Genomic DNA, 25,770 nt, shown 5'->3' on the forward strand with positions numbered 1-25,770 from the left:
TTTTACAAAAATCAAAACTTATAGTGACATTGTGTGTTGTGAAATGGTTCTCTGTTATCTTGACATTTTCTTCAGATAGCCAATTCTCCTGCTATAGTTGGCTTATAAAAGCTTCCAAAGCCTTCAGTCTTGCTAGAGATTGTTCTTGTAGCTCAAGAAGAGTAACCTTTGAATATAGGTTGGAGACTTGCCAAAGATGTTCCTTCTTTATGCTTTGTCTGCAGTATGAATGTTCGTCTTGTATAACTTCTGCACTGTGGTCTATATCCTTATTTAAGTAGTCTAAGTCAGTGTCTTCCATTCCCATGGCTTACTTTGGGTCTGATATGACAGAGTTAACTGCAGCTTTTGAATTTTCTGTAGGTATAAAAATGGCAATAAGAGATTTGTTATTTATGTTTAATTCTTAAATGTGCTAAAGGGAATGAATTTTCCTGACCTGACACAGTTTTCACATAATTATTTATAACATTTGAATTAGCAAGATGATTGGTAATGACATCTTCTGAATTTGAAGTTGTCAGAATAACAGTTGTAGAGTTGGATCCTCAGAAGATGCACAAAACCCAGATACACCTAAATCTTGATTTACTGATGTTTCCCAAGTATCTTGTTTAATATAATACTTTGTATATTCTGCTATTAAAGCTGGTGGCTTCACTAGGGAAGTTGAATCAAGTAGGTAACTGTACATGTTCAGGTAGTACACCTGTGTTACCTGTATTTTCTTTGCTTCATTTGATGCAAATGATTCTTTGGACTCAGCTTTCAGGCATACTTCTTTCTTATCTCCCAGTTTTCTCATCTGGTATTTTTTTTTTTTAAGAAGTATCTTTTCCATGACAGTTTACTGTTAGAATTGCAGTTTGCTTTAAATAAGGGATACCCTATCTGATGTCAACAGAGTCAGGAGAAAAATGATCACTACATGGGAACTGATATTTACTGGGAGTCCAAGAGTCTCATTTCATACTCTCTAGCCACTTTTCAAGTCTTTCTTTATCATGTAGAATAAAAAAAAAAAAAAAAAACTCAGCTTCCAGTCTTTACTATTACTGTGGTTCTTGCAATATATGGCTGAGTAGTAGCCATCATACCCACTTGGTGGTCCGGCTGCCAAGGGTGCAGGCAGCTGCTGTTTCTTTTCTAGTGCTACCTCCTTTCCTAGTTTCTTCTACATTGTGAGTTTGATTCTCGAAAACATCTGTTTACTTGTGTTAGAAGAGCAAAGGGAAGATACTGCATTTATATTTAGAAGTTGTTGTTAAAGGGGATTTTGAAATTAAGCATTTTGATTGAAGGAATTATGTGCTTCCATTGAAACCTGATCTCTGAATACTTTTCTTTTTGTGATGTAAGAGAGTTTAAGAGAGAGTTATAAGAACGATCTTAAAATCAGTATATAGCCCAGGCTGGCTTGAAACTCCTGCATCAACTATCTAAATGTATGGATTCTGGGTATATACCATGAATCTTGGCCCTACATCACTCTGTTCCCCAGCCAAATGGGCATGAGTCAAACTCAATGTGAGAAATAATGAAAGTTCTAAAGAGTCAGAAAAAGAAGCCTAAGGATATTGTACTAAGTATCTCACTGCCTAATCAAGGCACAAAGTCTCTTTAGAAGATTAATGAGTAATATTGAAGAGCTAGGAAAGAGTGAATTCAAGTGTTAAATTAGAAGAAAGGAGATAATAAAAATAGCAGAACTCTAGGAGACCTTAAATAGATGAATAGTAAAAGATATTCAAACATTACAAAGGGTATTCCTAAAACGCTAGTAAGTGAGGTACTGTATTGCAAAGTACAATATTACTAAGCTGTCCATTCTTATTACTTTCATTTATTAATTCAACTCAGGAATAGCTTAACAACTTTAATAACACACACACAAAGCCATTTTGATTATGTAATTTATGTGGAAATGTAAAGGTTATAGAATAGTGAAAAATACTTTTACAAAAAGTAATGAAGGTAGCCAGACCACCTGAAACAGAGTACCAGGTGATCCTACATTCAAAACAGCTGGACAAAGCAGCCTTACAGACTACGACTACAGCCAGGATTTTTGAATCTTCTTCAAATCCCCCATGACAGCTCCCCTTACCAGCAGGAAGTAGTTTGGAAAGAACAATGCCCAAATTCCCAAATGTTGTCTATAAATGTTTGTTTTCATTTAAATGGACTTGGTTATATAAAATAAATTTAAAAAAAGTAATGAAGGTGAAAGATGTAAATTACTTGATTTCAAGATTTAATATGACGGTACAATAATTAAAGCTTTGTTGAAAGATGGTATTGTGGTTAGACAAATAAATTAATAAGATGGAATGGAAGTTTAGCACATGAGCACATATGTTCAGTCTGTTAGTTTTTGTCTAAGATGCCTGTACAGTTCCAGGTAAAGGATAGACTGTTTATGATGAAGGAGCACACTGGGATGACAGCTATAACAGAATGAACCCCAATTCCTAATTCACACCGTGTGCTTGAGATACAACATTGTCCTAAGGGGTAGAACAGAGATTCCATTCAACTTAGAAAGGGGAACATCCTAATATATTTATCTGGCACAGGCAAAGACTTCACAGAGGAGCATACTTAGTAGTGTAAATCACCACCAACTATAAATTGAACTTCACTCAAGATAATGTTTCTGCTTACCAGAAGTTTCTTAGAAAAGTATATGGGCCATTATGCAATGAGAAAATACTGTGTATTTACCTGACAAAAGACTTTCAGATATATAATGAACTACTCAGATCAAATGATCCTGTTTTAAAAATGGTTCTTAGGCTTATGTGGACATTTCACAAAGAAGCTTAGGAATAGGTAATAAATGCATGGAAAAGGAAGATATGTTTAACATTAGTAATCAGAAGAGAGAGATTAAATTGAGAATGATGTTGCTTACCTGCCAGAATGGCCCACACTTAAAAACATGGTATTACAATTCTCATATGTTGTTGAGGAAATGGAAAAGGGTTCAGTTATTATAGGAAACGCCTTGATAATTTCTTATGAATTAAAACATGGCCTAGCCTTGTTACCATTGCCCAGGGTGAAAATGTTTTATGAAAATTTACATTTGAATATTCATAGTAACTATTCATTGTGGTACCCACAACAAGAAAGGATGAGAGGGATGAATGGATAAATGGTGTCTTACTATAATGCAATAAAAATTACTGATTCACATGATCATATGTGAATACAGAAGTGCTAAGGCAAAACCAGGCACAAAGGAGACTACACACCATTTGGTTCATCTGTCTGAAATTTCAGTCGACAACCCTGAAATCAATTGTAGTGGTTGAGATTAGAACAGTCCTTGTCTTGGGAGATTGACAAGAATGGTACAAGGAGCCACTTAGGGTGGCGGTTTTCTTTCTTGTTAAATCTTGCAATACCTAAGTGTGTATGAATTTGCCAAAACCTAAGATCTGGACATTTCACTATATGTAAATGATACTGTAATTTAAATAAACAGAAAGTAACAATAATACATTTTTATTCCTACTCAACAGTAAAAGTGGTTTTCTGTCCTTTTTCTCAAAATGCATTTCAACAGTCATGATATTTGGTGGTTAAATATATGAACATGCTTGTTGGTTGGATTCACTTCTTAGGCTAGTAGAGAAGTATGTGACAAATGTCATTTCTGCTCATTCAATTTCCCTTGCTAGGATGCTTCAAAGAAACCTAGAATGATTAATTTATTTAGTAGTACTAGTAATTTCATCTAGGGCCTTGAAAACTGCTGTTAAGGTTTCTGCTATTGGACAGACTCAACTATAGAGAGATTTGCTTGTGTACATTTTACTTAATTTATGTGCATATATTGTATGTGTGCTTGAGTAAGTTCATGTGTACCATATGTGTACTGGTGCCTATGGAGGCCAGAAGAGGGTGTTGGATCCCTTAGAACTAAAGTTACAGGTGGTTACTACCTGATGTAGGTATTGGGAGCTAAACACAGGTCCTCTGAAAGAGCATTAAGCACACTTAGCTACTGAACCATCTCCCTAACCTGACTAAAAATTTTTATCACGTTGTTAACAAATATTATGTGGTGCTCAGTCTATTCTGGAGCATTTGTTGCATCATGCCAAATGTAGGGGTATGCCTGAGTGGTTGGCTGCCTTTAGATAACATTGGGGACTTGCCTTTATTGTGCTTTTAAAAGAAGGTTTTTGAGTCAGGTATGTATCTTACACCTATAGTCCCAGCTACTAAGAAAACCAAAATGGGAGTTCCCTTGTGCCCATGAGAAAGGCTAGCCTAGATAGCATAGTGAGGCCCTGTCTTAACAAACAAAACAAAATCACATTCTTTTAATGTAGATAAGTAATCGTATCATTTAGAGTGAACATATTATCTTTAAAAAATTAATGCATGCTTCAGGTTAAGAGTATTCAATTTGGCCAGATAAGGTGGGTGCAAACCTTTAATCCCAGCACTTGGGAGGTAGAGGCAGAGGCAGGTGGATCTCTGTGAGTTCAAGGCCAGCCTGGTCTACATAATGGGTGGACAGCCAGAACTATATAGGGAGTCCTTGTCTCAATAAACAACAAAAAAGGAGGAATTTTTTGATAAAGAAAATTATAAAATAGTAAACTCTGAGCTATTACTACTTCTTTTCTAAAAGCCTCACTAAAATAAGCATAAATATGTTCTTGTGGGAAAACTTAGCAAATATCAAAATATACCCTTGACTTTTCATTGTAATAAAGTATGTGACAGCAATAACTTAAGAGGGAGGATTAATTTTGACTTGTAGTTTTAGAGAATTTCACTCATGGCAACAGTGGTATGTGGTGAGAATAACTGTGTGGGTGGGAGTGTGATATAACCTGGTCACATCTATGGACTTGACAAGAAGTAGGTACTAAATTAGAGCTTTAAGAGAAGCTAAGAGTCGTCAGGATATTGGTAATAAAGTTGCCTAGTCAGAAGATAGAACTTTATTTTGGTGAGAAATTATACATAGGGCCAAACCTCAAAGAAATGTGATAGAGGCTTAAGGAACATGCAGAGAATAAGATGATTGAGAGGTGGAAGGCACATTGGTTTTGTGTCATGTCATAGGAGTCCAGCATTTTTCAAGGAAGAAGTTGGGAAAGGACAATTTAGCAATGTGTAATGCCAAGAGAATCTTTAGTGGAATTCCTTCCATACATTTTTAAGTGCTGTGGTGGGGTTAGGGGTTGCAATATAACCTGTTAGGTTCACCTTCCTCTGTATGAAGCATAGCCCAGGGAACAGAAATGACTGTAGTGGTAAGCTTTGAGCACTGGTAAAAGGGCTAGCCCTAAGCAAATACACCAGCTGTAGCAGCAATATATGAACATGAATGTTTGCCTCATCCTCTTTACCATCACTCTTTCCTTGATGAGGAAACATTTGTCTTTTCATCTTAAATCAGTATTGGCCCAACTACTGCATATTTCTTTAGTGTGTCCCTTCCTCTTCCTTCCCATCCTTCCAAGAGACAGGGTCTCACTACTTAGCCCAGACTGGATGAGGTCTTCCAACCTCTGACTGCAGCCTCTTGAATGCTGGGGTTGTAGGTGCCTGCAGTACATCCAGATTCTTACTATTTTCTCACTAAGAATATGAAAGTGTGAGTGCTTCTAAGTGGATTGTTTGAGCAAATTTTTTGGTGACTTTTTTCAGATTTTCCTTTTGCTGCTTCTTAGGTCTAGAGAAAGATACTCATTTTGTTAGTAGTGCCAGGAAGCAGGCAGTTTCCATGGTAACCAACAGGCTGAGTTTACTGTGGAAATTTCCGGAATTAACAGAGCTGCATTGCAGAAGGATGCTTAGAGCAGTATTCATCTAGAGAGCTTCACAGCGTATGCAGGGAGGAGCAGTTGCTGTGGATCAGGATATGTGCATGTTTATTTTCTTGTCTAAGGAAGATTGACAGTGTGTGTGTGTGTGTGTGTGTGTGTGTGTGTGTGTGTGTGTGTGTGTGTGCCTGTGTGTGTAAAATAATTTTGTACATCCTCGTTTGGTAACCTGGAGCTTGCTTAAAGACAAAAAGGAAATAGTGATTTGGAAAGAAGGATCTGCTGGGTATCTTGGGGAGAGAATTAGGTAAGTGCATCTCTTGGAGGAGTGGTGAGGAGCCGGAGAAACACACTTCCGTTTCAGTAGACAGGGAGAGGCTCTTAAGGAAGGTGGGCCTAGACAGAAAGTGGGTTTTAAAGGAAAAGCATCATCATGTTTGAGAAATCTGGTGTCTATTTTGAGCAAGAAAGCCATCAAGGTAATTAGTATCACCTGCTGATAGACAGCAGCTAAGAGGCACCCAACACACTAGTAAGGAAATCTGCTGCCTTCTTAGTGCATTTAACTAAATATTAAGGAAGCCTGGAAAAAGGTTAGCAGATCCCTAATCCTATTGATGTGGGGGCAAAATTTTTAAGAAAAAAAATACAGGTTTTGAGATTAAATTCTGGAAATAAATCTGTAGGATCTGAGTAGATAATTAGGGTTTCTTATGGTATAGGTTAGAAATTTAAAAGAGCAAGGGATCTAGAAAAATAAACCATGGTTTTGATGTTTTGATAACCAGGCAGCGTTCAAGTCATGTAGTCAGTGTGCTGTACCTTCTGGCCAGGTTGATCTTGTAAGTGAAGTTTAACTGGGACACAGCCACAATGATGTGGCAGCTTGTTTACAGCAGAGATTGTATTGCAGTGGTTGCATTCTGAAGCCTGAAGTAATGTTTGAGACATATAACATATTCTTATGTCTGTTATAATTAATTGTGACAGACTTGTACCTTAAAGCAGTAGCAATTATTCCCTCACAGTACTAAAGGCCAGAAATGGAAAATTAAGGTGTTGGCAGGGCTTCTCAGGCAGGCTCTAGAGAAGGCTCCCTCCTCTCTTCTTCCTTTTGATAGTTCCAAGCTTTTCTGACCTCGTCTCAGAAGAGCTATAATCTGTGCCTTTATCTTTATTTTACCACCTTCTGTGTTTTTCTCTGTCTCCTTTAAGGGGAGTCATCTTGTTTGAAATGTCTGAAAAATCATGCACGTGTATGAACAGCAAAATTCTGGGGTAGGTTGTTTGTTTGTTTGCTTGCTTGCTTTATTTTAAGATAGGGTTTCACTACATAGCGCAGTTGCTTGGAACTTGTTATGTAGACCAGACTATCCTCAAACCCATAGGTCTCCTACCTGCTTAGGGCTGAGATTAAAGGCAGATGTCGCCACACCCAGTGCTTCTACTACTTGGGACCTACTGAAATTAAGGTGATCCCTTTCTGAGGTTTTAAAATCTTAAGATTTATAAAGATAAGGTTACATTCTGGGGTTCTGGGTAGACATGCATTTGGGGAGTACAGGGGATTGTTGAAGAACTGGGTTTGTTTTCTTAAACCACATTCTGTGTTAAGGCTAGTCAGTTCCTGGCCAGTTTCCTTTGGACACCTGTGAAGAATACACTCTGCAGGAGACTTGAACTATTGGGAAAGACACTGGACTCATTCTTCAAGTATGGGACCATCTAAACCATATAGCATGGCCATGCGGTATGAACAGAGCAGAGCTCACAGGGGATTTAGGAAGACAGTGCCAGGATCCTTATATATCCTCTTCTCATCTTTTCATGTCTTTCCTCAGCTCTCAGCTCTCAAACTCCAAACAGTAACAAAATTTGGAGTTTTAATGAAAAATGATTGGAACCAAAGCAAGAATCTGAGTTATGAGGGATGAGACTCATGGCTATGTCACTGGAAACAAACTGATTCAGAAGAAACACCAAGTAAGCAAATAGTAGATGGCGGTGTCAAAGAAACACACCTTTGTAAGAACCTGAGGCTTGGCTTTTGCTGGGATGTGTGTACTGTGGGAGTATTTAAATAAGCAGCAGAGGCTGGGAGGTCTACAATGCTTTTTTCTTCCTGCGTGAACACATTTGTGAGCTGTGGTCAGGATAGTGGTATCTGCCCTTGTTGTCTCTGGAAATCTCAATCACTATATTTAGGTGTATGTTTGAGGCATGATGAATATGTGTAGTGAAGAATCAAACTAGGGGTTCCAGTGCGGATATTGGTCTAGAGAGAGAAAACCCTCTCACATTTTAATTAGATGGGTTAATGCCTATGGCTTTATATGAACACTTTAAAATGAAATCCCTGATAGAGACACTGTGGAGATGACCATAAGAATTAAGCAAAAATAATTAGAAGTATACCCAAATTAAAATTTACTGTAAATAGGAAGTACTAAACGACCACCCCCATACTTTTTGATAATATTGCTGGGATTATAGGTCAAATGTCTACTAGGGACTTGTATGTTCTGATTCCATTCATAGATGCAGTGGAGAAACATAAAGCCCAGCCCTTAATTTCCAGGGAGAGTTTCCCAGAGAGAAAAGACCAAGTGAAGTCTTTTCTAGTTGAATTCTTTAGTCTATAAATATGTTCACATTGGATGCCAAGTTGAGATGGTAGGAGGTCATGGGAATATATATTTTTTTCACTTTATCAAAACATCTGTGATATGATTGAATTATATGATATGATTAAGCCTAAATAGTTTTCTAGAAATATAAAAATTCTCATGAATACAATAACAGCTTTATTTACTGTAATCATGAGTATATGGTAAGAAATATCCTAAGAAAACAGAATGAAGTCAGGCATATGGTATAGTCTGGATTAGATTAAGCTGCTTTATTCCAGATTCCAGCTGTGCTGAACTCTTCACTTCCCCTGGGACAGGTCTTGCTGTATGCCCTAGGCTGGGCTAGAATCTGTGATCTGCTTTTAGCCCCCTGGGTGCTGCCTTAGAGGTTTGTAGAGCACACCTACCTCTCATGCGGACCTCTTATTGGCAGCTGTGCTTGTTATGATGCTACCAAAATTTTTTTATCCAGGTTTTGTCCTCAAGCAGAGACTGCCTGTGGAGGGATGGGCCCCTCTCCCCTATCTCAGGCCCCCTTTTATCCCTTTCTCCAGATGGAAAAAACCATTTTTTTTTTCCTTCATGGAGGAGAAATGGATGGGGACACACCTTATCTGGGAAATGGGTCGTCATGAGTAAAGCCTTTGACTGTCAGTAGAATATTTAGCAGCAGTAATTTATGGTCGTTTTTACCAGGATTTATGCTTTACAATCCTCTACTGTCAGTTCAGAGTTTATTAGTAAAGAACAGGGAGACTAGAGGTGGGAGAATTTGCACTGGAGCAGTGGATTTTCCCACTACTACACTAGGCCCTGGGTCTCTCACCAGCTTCTCATTCCTCACATGCACTGGTCTGGAATAGGGAAAGGTCCACTACCATCTATGCATGATGTCCAGTGCCTTTAAAATTGTTTTGTGAGTCTGTCTTTTCAGCTGTGAGAGTCATCCATGTCTCCTACTCTGTAATGGGAAACTTGGTGCTACCCTGACACAGATAGGATTTGTAGGAGTAGATAGAAAACATCTTGGCGGGTCTTAGAAAGATTATCTCTCAGTAACATTTCTCAGGACTCAAAATATTTTTTCCCCCCACTCCTAGCAATGATTAGTTTTCTTCATAATTTAAAAAAAAAATGAATTTGTGGGGGTTGGAGAGTTGGCTCAGTGGTTAATAACACTTGTTGCTCTTGCAGGGAACCTGGGTGCAATTTCCAACACCCACATGGTAGCTCTTAACTGTCCATAACTCCAGTTTTAAGGGATCTGACATCCTCGTCTGGCCTCTGTGGACACTAGACGTGTACATGGTACACGTACATACATGCAGGCAAAGCATTCATTACAAAAATACAAAAATTTTAAGGAAATATAACTTACAAAAAAGAGACTGAAAAATCCGAATGTGAAACTGGGTTTGGATGAATGAGCAGCAACATTACTGAACAGGGTGTCAAATGAGGAAGAGTGATTCTTAGGAACCTGGAGACACAGTGGTAGAGTGAGAGCATGTTATGTGCAGCATGCGTACATATACACACCAAGAACTAGAGGGAAATGATTGATTTCAAAACATAAATAACTGAATTTTTTACATACATAAATTCTTGGCCTTCAATGAGGTGAACAAATCAGTGAAACATGTATGATGGTCAGGATTTATGGTTCTAGATAAGAACTTGTTAGGTGAAGTAGCAATGACAAAACAGACAGCTGGATTAGCAAGTCTCAGTGGTGCTCTTTCAGGTGTTAACAGAACAAAATGCTTATTAATCAACAGGCACAGGATTGTTCAAGTGCAGCAGTGACACAGTAAAGTGCAATTGGAAACTGTCTCCAGCCAGTACTGGTGGTATTTGCCTGAAACTCCAGTACCTGTGGGGCTGAAGCAGGAGTTAGAGACAAACTCAGTCTGTATAGACCCTGTCTCAAAAAAGAGGGGGGATAGTTACTTAATCTTAGTACCCTTTCAAATTAGAATGCAAGGCAGAGTGTGCTCTCTTGATTGGTGGGTATTGTTGCTTCTGCTAGATCTGTGCAAGCATGCTGTGGAGCCCCGACCAAAAACGAGGTCTCTGTTTATTTAATGACTGCTATGTTAAAATATTTTAGTGGAATTTGTAAACTAGTTTTTTTTTTTTGTTATTTATGCATACTGTATAGAAAAATACAAACAGAAAGTGTTTTCTTGCTGAATTGTGAGTGACATTTTCCTTCTCTCTACCGCTACCTTGGTGAGGGTGCAGAGGTAGACAGGAGTGGCTCACAAACCTGTCTTGCCACTGAGTTTGCAAAGCAGACACTGCCACTGTATTAACAACAGAGGTTAGGTATGACGTTTCCAGTGAGGCTGGACCTGCCTGTCATTTCTTGGTTGTGTCACTATATTTAAAACAAAAGCAATGTGGAGTCTGCCCATCTACATAGAAAACAACATGAGATTTACCCACCTATATAGAAACCCCTGGACAGCTTTCTCAGTCACATGAGATGGAAATACAACTTTTTGCCTGGTGGTGGTAGAAGCAGAAGCAGGTAGATCTCTATGAGATCAAGGCCAGTCTTGAACTGGTCTACAGAGTGAGTTTCAGGACAGCTGAGCCTACCCAGAGAAATTCAGGGTTTGGTCTGATTAATGTTCTGTAACATCATGTCACAGCTCTTTGTTTTGTAAATCTGTAGGTTTTGAGAAATTATAGATTCTGTGTGGGTCAGTGAAAGATGACAGCTATCTTAGACACAGTGTTAAGTAGTAAATGAACAAGTTGGTTATATCTGTCCAAAAGCTAAATAATCAGAAAAGACTTCAGTACAAATTTGTAGGATCAAAAGGGACAGTTTGCAGATTTTCATGTGACAAGGTAAGTCTGTGATTTCAGACTTTAATCTCTGTGCATTGATTCACAAAGGCTTGTATTGAATGCATTAAAACCCAATGTCAAATGTCCTCCTTATAATCTTGTCCAACTTTTATGAAGTTTTTCTCTCTGTGAGTATGTATGTGTTTTCTTTAGGAACCAATAATTATTAGATTTAAGACTTATGTCGCTAAGAATCCAGAGATACATGAGTTGAGGATTCCTTTCAAGGCAGAGCTTTTGGCTAGAATTTGGCTGTAGGTTTGAATATATTTGGGGTTATTGTCTCCAGATGCTATATTGTGAGTGAATCTTTCTGCTGACCTGTCTCTTCTTGTGCCAGATGCTAGGGATGTGGGACTCTCCCTCCTTTGAGAACCACTGGGAGATAAAATAAGATTAGGGACTTTATTAGTTCAGAGTAAATTTGTGTGCATATAAGCATAAAGTACAGACAATAGCATAGGTCTCATAGTTTGCTTTCCCCTTTCCATAGATTCATTTAGAGATCAGCCAGGGCTTATGTAGTGTTGTCACAGGTGAAGTCTAGAGTGCTTTTGTGGTCACCCTGTCATTCTCAAGATACTTTTTCCATTCTCAAGAATCTTGAAAAAGCCTGGGACAACAAAGAGGAGGAGAGGGAGTTATATCAATTCCTTTTAAAGTGCTTTGTTCCCATTTACCACTTCTAACTGTAAGAGTTGTTGGTATTCTAGATTGGCCTGCTTAAAAACTAAAACCAAACCATTGACTGTGTGGCTTAAATAGCAGAAAACATTTCTCACAGTTGTGGAGGGTAAAGAGTCCAAGTTCAGCTTACTAATAAGATAGTTCCATTCTGTGGTCTCTTCTCACAACTTCCAGGTGGCACAATCTCATTCAATGTTCATGGGACCTTTTTTCTTTATGCATGTGGGAATGAAGCAAGGTCTCTAGTGATTTCTTTTACAAGAATACCAGTCTTGTTGGAATAGGCCCCACCTTATTAACCTTCTTTAACCTTGGTTATCTCTATAGACCCTATCTTCAATACAGTCAAGCCAGGGATTCTTTGGTATGTGAATGTTGAGAGGAAAGATAATTTAGTTCATAATTGGTTAGGATTACTACCTCATGTGGGAAGGATGGAGAGGAGGATGGGTGCTGGGCAGCATGATGATTATATCTGCCTCATACTCTGGTTGAGTTTCCCAGCTTGGTAATAAAGAGCTTGCAGTTGGGACATTATGGATTTATTCACTGAAGGCAGCTTAGGGTGGTTTGTAGAAAACTGTGAAGAGAACATGAAGGCTGTTGGAGATATTTTTGGATAAAACATGTTATTTTTGTTTTCTCAAGAAAGGGGTTACCTTAGAGAGTCAGGGAACTTTTTTCTTTTTAAGAGTGCCGTCAAAAGAGTATGAATTTACATATTTTCTGTGTTTTTTTTTAAAACCCATTTTTCAACTGTGTGTGTGTGTGTGTATACGTATGTGTACGTACATACACACCTGCCATAGCATGCTTTTTGAGATGAGAGCACAACTGTGGGAGTCGATTTTCCCCTTCTTATGTGTGATCTAGGGGTTGAACCAAGGTAATTGGGCTTGGCAGCAAGTGTCTTTATCCACTGAGCCTTAATGCTGGCCTGCTTGCCAGGCTTTCCAATTCAAATTCATATGTTCTTTTGTTTATAGGCTTCCTTTCCTAGGTCCCTGGCCCTGGCTTAGTACTCTCCTATTATTGTGAGGAAATGCCATGAAGGTCACAATCATCATGGAGGCAGGCAGGTAGCAGGCAGGCAGGGTACTGGCGCAGTAGCTAAGAGCTTACTTACATCCTGGTCCATAGGGAAGAGACAGAAAGACTGGTCTTGGTTTGGGCTTTTGAAACCTTACTGGTAGTGACATCTCCTCCAGTAAGGCCACACTATTTCAACAAGGCCACACCCCCTAAACCTTCTCCAAAACATATCAACAACTGGGAGTCCAACATACAAATAAATGAGCTTGTGGAGGCCATTTTCATTCAAACTATTATGGCCCCTAAAGTAATTTAGGGCAGATATTGACTGACAACTAGAGTTCAGACAAGTTTCCTAGCTACTGCTATACTTACTTATTTTTTGGAAGCCATTTAACTGGGCTTTTGAAGCAAAAGGTTTAGATTTCCTGCAAAGGTTGTCAGCCCAGGTATGAGTGAAGGCTGTAGGAACATGGTGTGCTGATATCATAACCATGTAATGTTCTCTGTAGTATGTTAAAAAAAGTTGACTATATGGTGGCTTACTCAATTTGTGGCCTTTTATTAGCTCAGTAAGCTATTTTGTGTCTCTTAGCTATTTATTTAACTGTTCATTTTCAAAAAGAAAGTAAGAGTTAATCTCAAAACGATATAGCTGACTAAAGTAAACTGAACTGTTACCAGAGAGATTCCATAATGCTAAAATTTGCCCTTAAAATTATAGAGCTTTATGCCTGTTGGCATTCCATGCTTTTTATGTAAGAGTGATGCATTCATTTCCATTCTCAAGGAGAGTAGCATATGCGTGTGACATAATGTAGTCATGGAGTGGTATCCCATAATCTCTTCCATATTTCGTTGGTTCAAAGCAACTCACAGATTGGCCCCTCCAAAAAGAGAATCCTGAAAACAGCCTGAGGCCAGGAGGGGAAAGATACTGGGAACCATGTGGCCCTAGTGTTAGTGAATATTTTAAATTTGGCTTCCAGTTTACAAGTGGTTTCAATTAACTCTTTCTAGCTACTTTCACTGTTAGGCCAGTGGGGTGCTTCATCAGTGATTAAAATGGGCTGTGGAGCTGGTATTACCAACAATTATAGAACGATGGTCATTATCAATGGAATTTCTTGGCTTACTCTGTCTACTTCAGGAGAAAGGTAACCAAGAAGAAACTCTTTGTTATCACCTGAATATATTTTCCATCTTCAGAGATCAGTGCTGGTTTCATCAGGACTGAAGTGGTCCCTTGTCCCTGGCTCTGGGATTCTATCACTGGGAGCTAGGCAGAGGTGGAAGTGGAAAGCACTTTTGTGACTCCAGCCTGCAGTGTGAGCATGGCTTTCCTACATCATTTAGATAAAATATACAAGGCTTTTAACTATACCCTTCAATACTGGTTATTACCAACATTAGTCAGTGTGGCCATTTGGGAAAAGAGACTTTTAGCATTCTAAAGTTTTTGAGGCCCTTAGAAGAAGCCACAGGAAACCATTTCTACAAAATGAAGATAGTCTAGAGTTCTGCAAGAACAAGATAGAAAACTGAGCCTGTAAACCTTCCTTGTTCGCACTACAAGGCTAGACTTTGAAACAGATTCTGGTAATTTAGTGTGAAACTGAAAACTAGTTAGTTGAAACTCAGTCACCTGTACGTGTTGCACATCCTATGTAAAAATAGCTTATTCTCACATGTGGGAAGAGGGAGAAGAGAAAGGTTTCTGTGTTGGGATTGGGTATGGTATTTAATGCAATAAATACCTCTGTTTTTCCTAGTAACCAACTCCCTTTTCAGCTCATTATTCTTGCTGTTGAACAGAGGTTGCAAGGTTTGAATGAAGACAGCACAGACTTCCTTTTAGTATCTGGCACTTCAGCATGGTGTAAGCAATAACAGGATAGTATATTAAAGTACTCATTCCCACATATCACTGGGGATGCTTAGAAATGCTGCTCCCAGTTTATCTCATACACTCTGCTTTAACTGCTATAGGCTGCTTCCTGGACTTTGGAGTTTAGAACAGTAGGTCAGACTGTCCTCAGGTACAGCAAAGTTTTGAAACAGCTTTACCATCTAGAAGGTGTGATAGGGTAAGCACTTTGTAGAAATGTCTCAACTCTGGGGCTCTTGCTTGGTAACACAGTTTTGTAGGCTCAAAAAGGATCTACTATTGAGTAATCAAAACTGGTAGACAGTGTTAGTTTCATCAGCAAAAGGAGATTGGATTGAATGAATGTCTTTGAAGCTGTGCCTTTTGGTACCTAAATGTATTTTACCAAAATTCAGTGTGTAAAAAGCAAGGTGATACAAATGGCTCCAGAACTGAAGGTCATGCTACTTGTATCCTTATGATTTGATGAGCTCTCCCACACAGAACTCAGTGATAGGTAAAAGAAAAAAAGTTAAAACCTATTTAAAATGTGGAAAAATTGCTTCCCAATATTTTAACAGAGAGAGACTGAGAACACACAGCATTGAGTCATCAGGAAAACTGAAGATCTCCCCTGAACAACACTGGGATTTCACTGCAGAGGACTTGAAAGACCTTGGAGAAATTGGACGAGGAGCTTATGGTTCTGTCAACAAAATGGTCCACAAACCAAGTGGGCAGATAATGGCAGTTAAAGTAGGTGATGCCATGATTACTTTCAGTACTTTAATGCATTAGCTGGAATTTTGTGGTGCAGCAACGCACTGCACTGCTCTGTTCTTAACCTTTGTGGTAATAATGGGTGTTAAAAAAATTCTGTCTCTGCTTTCCTGAGGGTGTTTTGTGTAGAGGTTGTCTTACTGGTTGTGTTTTCTTGCTCTGGAACATGAGTGTGTGAAGTGTGTGTGTGTGTTCATTACACTTTTGCCATGATGCCATAACAGGTTTTAAACTTCTGGCCCCTTCACAGCCAAGGTGAGTTCGTGCTGGGCCACCACACTCCTGGGAGCAGGGCAGTGCTGCTCTGAGCCAGGCCAGGCGGGAGCTGGAGGAAGAAGCAGCACACTGGGCTGGGCAAGGTGCGGGGCTAGGGCTAACAGCAGTCTTACTGAAGGTTTCCTGGAAACCACACACATGCTGTTGCCACTAACCTCAACCTTACTCAGTCCTGACCGGCTCGGCTTCTGTTGGTTTATTCCATCTCTACTCAGTACTGCCCTGTTCCCTGGTTTAAAAGTTGTATATAAATGCGTACCTTGTGATAAACTGTCACATTCTGTCCTTATTGTGTTGTGCCAATTAATTTGTTCATTTACCTCCTTCCCCTAAAAAGGGCCAGAAGTGGAGATTTGGTTTAGAAGCCATATCCAGCAGGCCTCTGTGTACCTGTGACGAACTAGTGTTAGTCTCACTCTTAAAGGATTTGCTTAACTGTACTTTGCTTGTTCAAATGTTTAAAAAGTATTCCCTTCTGTTTAAAATGTTTAAGGCACATCAGCAATTTGGAGGCATTTTTAAAAGTTAAAAACAAGACACAGCCATATTCTCATTAAACTTAAAATATCTATGAGAATAAATAACATCTCAGTTTATAACAGTTAAGAGTGGCTTTGCAGGTAGTCTAATTTAATCTTGTCACAATGACTTGGAGAGATGACACTGGGGAGTGGGTCTGTCTCACAGCCCTTGAACGCTGTCAGGCCTGTTTCAGCAGCATCTTACTTGACAGTCGGTGTTTGTCTCCGGTGCTCAGTGCTTCCTCACTGCTGGGTCATCTCATGATAATGTTAAATTAATGTGGAGGAAACATTTAATGTTTCTCCTCAGTTTCTTGTTTTTCACCATATTTTTACAATGAGGAGAAAAAGGTGCTTTTGGTAGGAAAAAGTGTGTACTTTCATGATATTTTGCATACAGTCCAGAGACCTAAAAATGTACAGACTGAGACCTCTGCTCTAGAGTATCCATCAAGACAAAACGTGCTTCCAAGAAATGGTTTCTGTATTCTTGTCTTGTGCTCCTGCAGTGTAAAGAGAAAGAAAGGCATTGGGTTTAGATGCTTCTGATGAATGTTCTGTTGTCCTTCTGTCCTCGTACTGTCTGCATGTGGGATCCAGCTTCAGGTGAAGGTGCTTTAAGGGAAGGCTTCATGAATAGCTCAGGCTTGAAACTTGCTTCCCAAGTACGAGGGAAAGTACTTTTACATATTATTACTGACTTTTTTCTTAGTGCTGAATGTACTTCATCTGTGGTGATCAACACCGTATGTTATTTAGTAATGTGGACAAACTTTAAAATGAGTAAAAGACTTTAAAGGAAAAGAAAGCACTTCATTTTGACATTTCTCTGATTAATTTGATCACATTTGGGGTTGTATAATGGTTACTCAAGTTTTGATGGTGAAAATATTGAATTATTGTCCAACACTCATAATATAAATAATAGATACTATTATAATACCGGTGACTTTTGAGGGCTCCATTGGGGTGCTAATATGAACTCTACCTCTTATGAGATGCACAGAGACAGTTATGGAATCTACACCTGTTGCTGTCAAATGTACACTTGCTAGCTGAACTGTCTATGTTTACTCCCTTAAGAAACTGAGCACACACAGCAGTTTGGTGGTACACGAGAGGATAGCAGTAAAGCACAACTTAACAAAGATGAGCGAGTGTCATTGGATTCCATGACTTCATTAATACTGGAAGAATAAGATCAATGTACATTCATTTGATGTCAGTTGATGAATGATAGCTGTCACCTACTATAGAATTTTAAACAAATTTATTGTTGATTTCTTTGTCACATGTCATCATGTAGGCACTCACACCACCCTCACAAGCATAATTATATAGAAGTGATGAGTGGTTAAGCATGAGTTACATTTGGTATGCTATATTTAAAGAGAGATAGCTACATAGTCAATAACTTTTTATGTTAACTGAGAAACATTTCCTGAGGTAGCTCAACACTAGTATTTAAATATGTATTTCGGTACTATGGAGAAGGATTGCTTTATTAAACATTAAGTCTGCCCTACAAATCATTTTCAGGATTTACTTTCAGGATTCACCCAAAAGTGAACTGGAATTTCTTTTCATATTATGATTCCTCATTCTTCCTTTTTAGAATGCCTTTTCCCAGATTGATTTTGCTGTGTATAAGAAAAGCTATCATCTTAGTTATCTGACATAGTTATCTCAAAGACTTAATCTGAAAGTTGACTAAGGTGTAATAAATCAGATTCAATAAGGAACATGTAAAATGTGTCTTTAGATAGTTCCTGATGTGTTAGCAGACAGATGTAGACAGTTTTAATCTCAAAACTTTAATTGCACACACTAGGCAAAGATCTATTGCTAATCAGTGAGTGTGAGTAATACCATTTGCCTCTCAACCCATGCCAGGATGGTTGGGCCATAGCTGCCTAGGAGAAGTCATTGTTGGCAGTGAAATCTCCTGAAGTGTTGTAAAAGGAGGGCAGTTGTCAACTCTTGACTTTGATCAGTATTCTCTACAAATGACATTTATTTAATATTCCTTTAAAAATTAAAATTAAAAAATTCTAGAACAGACCCATAAAAACAAAAACTTCATAATGAGGAAATGTCCCCCCAATATACACACATGTATATACACACATACACAGAGAGAGGTGGGAGGGAGAGGGAGCAAGAGAGAGAGAGAGAGAGTAGTACTTAAATTCATTTAAAAGTATCAATTACCTTAAATTTGTCATTTTTTATGTTGGACAAAACTAGTTTTTTGAAATGTACAGCACATTCTCTATTAAAACATTAATTTCTATGCAATAAAATAGCATACTAGAAGTTCCAACTATAGTAATAACTATACCCATAGCTCTCTCTTGTCCCTACTACCCCAATATCCACAACTGTGTTCTCAGCTTCAGAGAAGAACTTTTGTCAGGCTCCACAAATGAGACTGCATAGCTTGCCTGCACAACTGGCTGGCTTGCAGTGCCAACAATGCCTTTATGACCAGTACTCCATACTTTTTTATGAATGAATAGTATTCCACAATGTAAGTGCACTGCATTCTTTTTATCTACTTCTTCACTGGTGGATGTGCAAGTTGTTTTTGTTTGTGGCTGTTGTGAACAGCACTGAAGTGAATTTTGAGGTTACTGGCCCATTTTCCTTTGATGGTGGAGTAATCACGGAACAGAACAAACACGAATTCACTGTCCTCTAAGTAAAGAAGGTTTCTCTGCATAGCTGTCCACAGGGGTTGATTGTAGTAGGTAAATCTCAAGGTTTGAACCCTGTCTATGAAGAAGTTATTAGGATTAGATTTCTTAGGGTTAGAGAAGTTCAGGTCTGGGACAAACAACTTAGTTGCATCAGAATGTGGGTAAATCAGACAAGACAGGTCCTGGTATGTGGGAAGAGATGAGAAAGAGCCAACGAGGTGTCATTCAGTAACTCAGACTTATGGCCTGACGTGTGCCCAGTGAGCAGCACCGATTGCTAACTACGCAAAGTAAGACTTACATGATCATCCACCTAGGTCTTTTCCACAGTAAACCCTGCATGCCCAGAAAGTGTGGTGTTAGGATGGTGTTACATCCTCTGCTTGGGGAGCAACCTAAGCTAGTCAGGAAAATAGTCCAGTTGTTTAGATTGGATTTTTGTACTAGACTGCTAATGGCATGATAGTGTACATTAGGGCTTCAGGAAATTTCTTTTTTGTTGATGATCTGCCTAATTTGTCTCATTTTTTTTCTACCCTCAACTCTGCTCTTTTGCTTTTTCTGTTTCATTCAACTATTTTTAATCCAGGACTGGCCACTTTATTGTTTATATTTGGATTTTTACTTGAGTGTTCTTGAACTAGAACATAGATGTTTAGTGGGAAGGACAAGGTTCCTCTGGTGACAGTATCAGCAGCCGCACAACTGTTCAACACTTCCCTATCATCTGCTGGTTAGGTATGTCTACCTTTGGCGCAGATGGTACAGGTGTGGTATTGTGTAATTTTTCCAGGGAGATATAAACAAACATTTACCAGAAGTAGGGCACCAATGACATAGTGTACTTATTGAGTTACTTATAGGGGCATATAAGATGAGAGATTACTTAGAGGAGTAGGAGGACTTGGGCAGTTGTAGTAGAGAAAAGCCCCGCCCCAGCACTTAGGAAATCTGCATCCCTGATGATGTATATGTATATGTATATGTATATGTATATGTATATGTATATGTATATGTATATGTATATGTATATGTATATGTATATGTATATGTATATGTATATGTATATGTATATGTATATGTATATATCTTTCAGGTAGCTCAGCCTGCTGTGGAGAGCAGTTGTTACTATTTATGTATTCCCCAGGGTATGTGAGTCTACTAACTTTCAGGAGTTTCCTGAGCCTTTTGCATTTCATTTATTTTCTGAGTCTTAATGTCTTTCCTCTCTCCCAGTTGGAAATACTTCAGTTTGAAGGAAAGAGCTACACATTGTTCTACCTCTCTCTCCAGCTTACTGTTTTTGTTTCCTCTTCGCCACCCACTTCAAGTTCTCTTAGATGTGGAATGGGTAGTGGGTATATCTGATTATTTTCTCCCATTTATCACTGAACATTGGGCTACTGTACTACAGCAACAGGCATCTACTCTCAAGAGCTTGATGGGCTATGAATCTGCACTAAACACTGACCTTTACAAGAAAGAAGTTTCTCTTCATGAGTCACATAAGGTGATGATAGCAGTAACCTGTGGTTGTAAATACAAATATTAAGAAGGCAATTGGATAGGCATATCATATCTGTTTAACAAATAATAGTTTTGTTCTGTTTTTCCCCACATTAGGCCCTATTATCTCCCTAGCCATAGCCTTTTGTCCTAGAATATAGTAGCAGATACAAGTTCCATCTGCTGCAAAGGACCTTACATCCAATCAGAAGGTAGTTGGTTGTACCCATGACAGTTGTGGAATGCACTATTACTCCAGTTAGCATATCTTAACTGGTGTGGTGGTATAGCTTACAGGGTCCATAACTGAGCAGCACTGTCAGTGACAGTTAGCTCCTAGAAATCTACATAATGCCTTCCATCACAGTCCTAGTCAGATCCCTTCATGTCTGAGTCAAAACCATGGTGTGTCAGCCTGGGGTTTTACTTCTAGTTCTGGCATGTAACCAATAGCAGTGGCGATAGACTTTATGGTTTGTAGGGGCCTCCCTGGCCAATAACCTTCAAAAAGGAAGCACAACTCCTGGTACTGATTTTTCAACCAACAACCTTAGGGCTCCCAAGAGTGTCATTTTCCACTTAACAAGGCATTTTCATTTAAACTTCTTAACTATTCTTCCCAATGCTTTTAGATTACTCAAGGTTTACATTATGTAAATGAGCCTTTTTACAGGTAGACAGGATCCCTGGAAGCCTACTGTTTGTTCCAGCCAAGTACCAGTTTCTTGGATGTCTAAGAATAGTTAAGAAGAAAGATTATCCCAGGTCCATTACAGCATGAAAAGATCACAGTACTTTGTATCTTTCCTTAGGAGAGCATATTGAATGGGTGAGGTGGCTCAGCTGTAGGCCCTTGGTGGCAACCTGATAGCCTTATTTCAGTCCCCGGGACAAACATGAGGGAAAGAGAGAGCCAACTCCCAGCAGGTATCCTCTGACTTTTGAACATACACATGTGAACTCCCTCCACCCCCAGAAAATATATTAAGAAAATATAAAAATGTAAAACAAAAAACAATATTGGGTACAACAGTGTGGATGAGAAACACCACTTATGTGACACTCTAATCCACTCATATTCCATGAGTCATCTACTGGCCCAACCTGAGGTGCTGTGTTTTACTCCACCCTGATGGTCTCTGTAGGACCAGCACACTCTGATTGGCCTGGCTTACTCCTAAGGGAGAGCAGGGCCACAGTGGTGTCTATCACTGGATCTGCTACCCAGTTCTGACAGGCTCTGGGTGGTGGCCCCTGCTTTTCCATCAGCTACATCTGGCTGCTGAAAGGGCGCCAACCCAGGGAAACAGTATACACTCCCAGAGTTGCATTACTTTTCCTGGGGGAAAGGGAACAATAATTCACCCCAGATAGGACACTAGCAGCAGATCAGAGAAACAACTTCACCCAAGTGTAGCTTAGTAAAGCACTGAATTCATTAGGGCTGCTCACAGGAGCATAGGTGAGGGATTACTTTATTGCAGCATTGGTGACTCAAAGGCATCCATACCACTGAAAGCCCCACCCCAGAGTGGGTGATGCCTCATGAAAGCTGCATTCCTCAAGTTCCCTGCACAACTTGTAGGTGGCAGAGCCAGTAGGAGCCTCCTCCCTGGCAGTTGTTACTGTTTGTATAACCCTAGGGTGGAAGTGTATAGGAGAGGGCAGCTTATGAATCTTGTGAGCTTCAGGAGTTTCCTGAGTCTTTAAATTCATCTCAAGTTCCTGAGTCTTGTAAACCTTCCTCTTCCCGGGGGGGGGGTAGCAGGGAGGTGGTGCTTTAACATATGGAAAGACAGGGATGGTAAAAATACAGTTTTGTTTTTCCACCACTCTGGGACTGTGTCAACACTTCTGTTTAAAGTTCCATCATTGAATGATTTTGGTGAATATTGATGGCCTGTAATCATTGGGGAAGAGTGTTCATTTTAGTGTTTATATTTATGTCTTGCATATTGTCCTGAAGGCCCGAATGTGGTAGTAACAGAGGTGACTCCAATGGGAAAGTTCCCTTTTGATATCATACAGTGCTTTATTAGGCATTTGGAAGACCATAGTGACAACATTTGATTATGTAAATCTGGATGGGATACAGAATTTGTGGCTATGTTGCTTGATTCAAGAATGATCTTTATTGTCTTGTGGTCTTTTTTTAATTGGTCAAATCATGTGGATAAATTAAGAAATCCATGACTGACTGAGCCATTACCTTCCTAGTGTTGCTTAGAGGGAATTCTAGATATGACAAACCTGCCTCCAGTCAGGCTGGGTTTTGAATTACATCTGTGCTTTCTTTGTTGTAGCTCCAAGTTACTGGTTTTCACAATATGGGTTCTTTCTTGTAAGAGTTCTACATGAAACTCGGTAAATAAAATAAGATATCAGTAGAGGTTAAAAGAGGCTAAGAATATAGTAAAGTGGTAGAATGTGTTTAAGTATGCCTAAGGTCCTGGGTTCAGTCTTTACCATGAAACAAACAAACAAAATAAAAAGGAAGGTATTAGAATTATGGGGGAAGTAGTTTGGAGATGCTTGTTACATTGTGTACTTCAGATCATACTTGAATCTAGTTTTTGAAACTGACCATTGCTTAGTAAATCTATCTGATTCATGATACTGAATTATACCCCAGCATGCATAGTTATTTGAAGAAATACTAGGCTTATTATACCTCACTTTCCATGGGGACATCTGAACTAACATTTGGTGTATTTCCTAATACTGCTTGCTGTCTTAAGACCTTTCTCCTGACTATCCTTTAGATTTGGATCATTGTCTCTTTTAATGTCTTAGGTACAGGAGTGATGACATGATCTTTAGATGTTAGAAACTTTAGTGCTGGTCACTATTATGCTATTTGAATGACCATGATGGATATGCTTAGTGAAGAGGAAGATGCTCCTTTGTCAAGGCTTATCAAGCTTATTCCATTAACTCTGTCTTTTTCCTGTGGTAGGATATGACATATTCTCCCAAGTTCTCAGTGCACAGCCCAAATATGTAAGAAGTATCAGCCCCTAGTGTCCTCAATGAGAAAAATGGGCAGCACTAATATTAATTTGTTAATTTGTTCAAGATAAAACTAGAATTTTATAAATTGATTTAAAAGACATCTGTGAGCTTACAGCTAAATAAACTTCACAACATTTCTTCTGGACTAAGTAACTGCAAATACCCTCATAATAATTTCATACTCAGTAGATAAGATTTATTACTTTTGGACATGAAAACAAATTTATCTTTGATCTGCATTTCGTGCTCCTTGCTATATCTCACCTTCCCTGCTTGTTCTGGATGATATTGCCATCTGTTTGTCCTTGTTGGTTATGGTGCTGTGAGATGTCTTGGGAATTTAAGCATGCCATCTGTATAGAGGCTCTAAGGATGAACTTGGTCAGCAGGGATATGAGTCAGTGGAAGACAGAAAATACAAATTCTTAAGATTGTATGTGGCCCAGAGGAAGGTTATATAGAGTAATAGGGCTCTAGCAGGGTCCTGGGCATCTCCTTTTCTATTTTCTTATCTGAATTTGCAACTCTAGCTAGTGGGACATGCTATTGTAGTAATTTTAGGAGAATGAAGATCTTTTTCTAAAAAAAGAACTATAAGAAATAGCACTATTCCAAAAGCTAGAGAGCTGCACATTTAATTTATATCTTTCTTCTGTGATAATAGTAGAGCCATTTGGCACTTCTGACCATATCAACATGCTTATTTTATTGATGTTTACCTGCTTTTAAAGTCTTACCAGGTGCTTAAATGACCTCAAATACAAATTTGCACTATTAAAATAGTTTTGCTGCTCTAAGAATATAATTTCGTCACTGGGGGAAAAAAAAACCCTGTATGTGAAAGTTATAATTTCCAATTTTTGTTTTAGATGTTTATTTAAGTTGTGTTACATTCAGATAGAGTAAAAATAGAAATAGTTCAAAGATATTTTGTATTAGAAAGAGATGTGAATTGCTTTTCAAGAATGACAGGTATGCTTTTTTTTTTTTTTTTTTTTTTTTTTTTTTTTTAACCAGGGGATGTGTTCACTAAACATGGTTAATAAAATAGTGATCAATGAAAACCTCACAATGGCCATAATAAAGAAAACTATGATTTTGTAGAACTTCCCTATATTTGATTGTAAATGAAACCTCTTTAATCATGAGATGACTTTTTAAAGTGTTCTGTGGTCTCTTATGGACATGTCACCTACTATTTGAGTAAGAGAAAAGAAAGAAGAAAAGGATAAAGGCTTGTGCTGCCCAAGCTAGTATCACTCCTACTCAGCTTAAATTTAAGATGTAAATAAGTGAACATTTCTTAGAAACCAGTGCGTGAGTTCCCTGGTTGAACATCTGAGCATGGTGAGTGTTGTTTCGGTTCTTACTGATGTGTTCAGCTTTTCAAGGTTTTGCTCCCTTGTTGAAAATGGTAGAAACCCTTCCCATGCTACTGTTCTGATTTCCCATAAGAATTGTGTTCTGGTAGTGACTGTGTTACTACTAGCTTTATACTAGTCATTATCCTTAGATATTCTCTAACTTTAGTTATTCATCAACATCCTGAGTTAAGTCATCAACTTGAATATACTGATAATATAGGTTTGTACTTGTAGTTAATTCTCCTTTGGGAGTACCGTTAGGCCTCTTGAATTGGTTTAGTTTGTAAAGTGCTCACTGAGATAACTGTTACAACTCAAACCTTATAACTTTACATAGTTACTGAGTTATGCTTGCTCAGTCCAACATCATTTCCGTAGAATCCCACAGCTGGCTGCTGCTCACCTCTACCCAGTGTTTCTTGAACAGAGTGAGAATGTAAGGATGTATTAATCTAGTGCAGAGTCCATGTACAGTGGTGTCACGTTGGCTCCGAAGCCATCAGTGGTGGTGTTCCTTTTTGTTCAGAGTGAACTGTGTACAGTGTTGCCGGAGCCTTAAGCTGCCCAGGAGCTGTCCCTATATTCTAGTTGCTCACAGGGCTGTCACCAGGCATTTCAGCTGAGCCTCAGCACTATGGAGCAGCACTCATACTTTCGTTAGCTATGGTCAGGTTTTGGAAACCTGCTTCTAGAAGTTAGACAAGACTGTGAACTGTTGTGGTTTTAACTGTAATGTTCCTTTTTT

At 38.8% G+C, this 25,770-nt stretch overlaps 1 protein-coding gene across 2 annotated transcripts in view; it reads left to right on the forward strand.

The window, feature by feature from the left end:
* Map2k4 (mitogen-activated protein kinase kinase 4) overlaps nt 1-25,770 on the forward strand; it is a 91,693-nt gene that overhangs the window by 36,245 nt on the left and 29,678 nt on the right. For both annotated transcript variants that reach the window (XM_051180377.1, XM_051180378.1), the window contains one exon: nt 15,449-15,623. In XM_051180377.1, coding sequence (XP_051036334.1) covers nt 15,449-15,623 — 175 coding nt within the window. The remainder of the gene's footprint in view (nt 1-15,448; nt 15,624-25,770) is intronic.

Source organism: Phodopus roborovskii, unplaced genomic scaffold (genome assembly GCF_943737965.1).
Source record: "Phodopus roborovskii unplaced genomic scaffold, PHOROB, whole genome shotgun sequence".
NCBI classification, from domain to species: domain Eukaryota; kingdom Metazoa; phylum Chordata; class Mammalia; order Rodentia; family Cricetidae; genus Phodopus; species Phodopus roborovskii.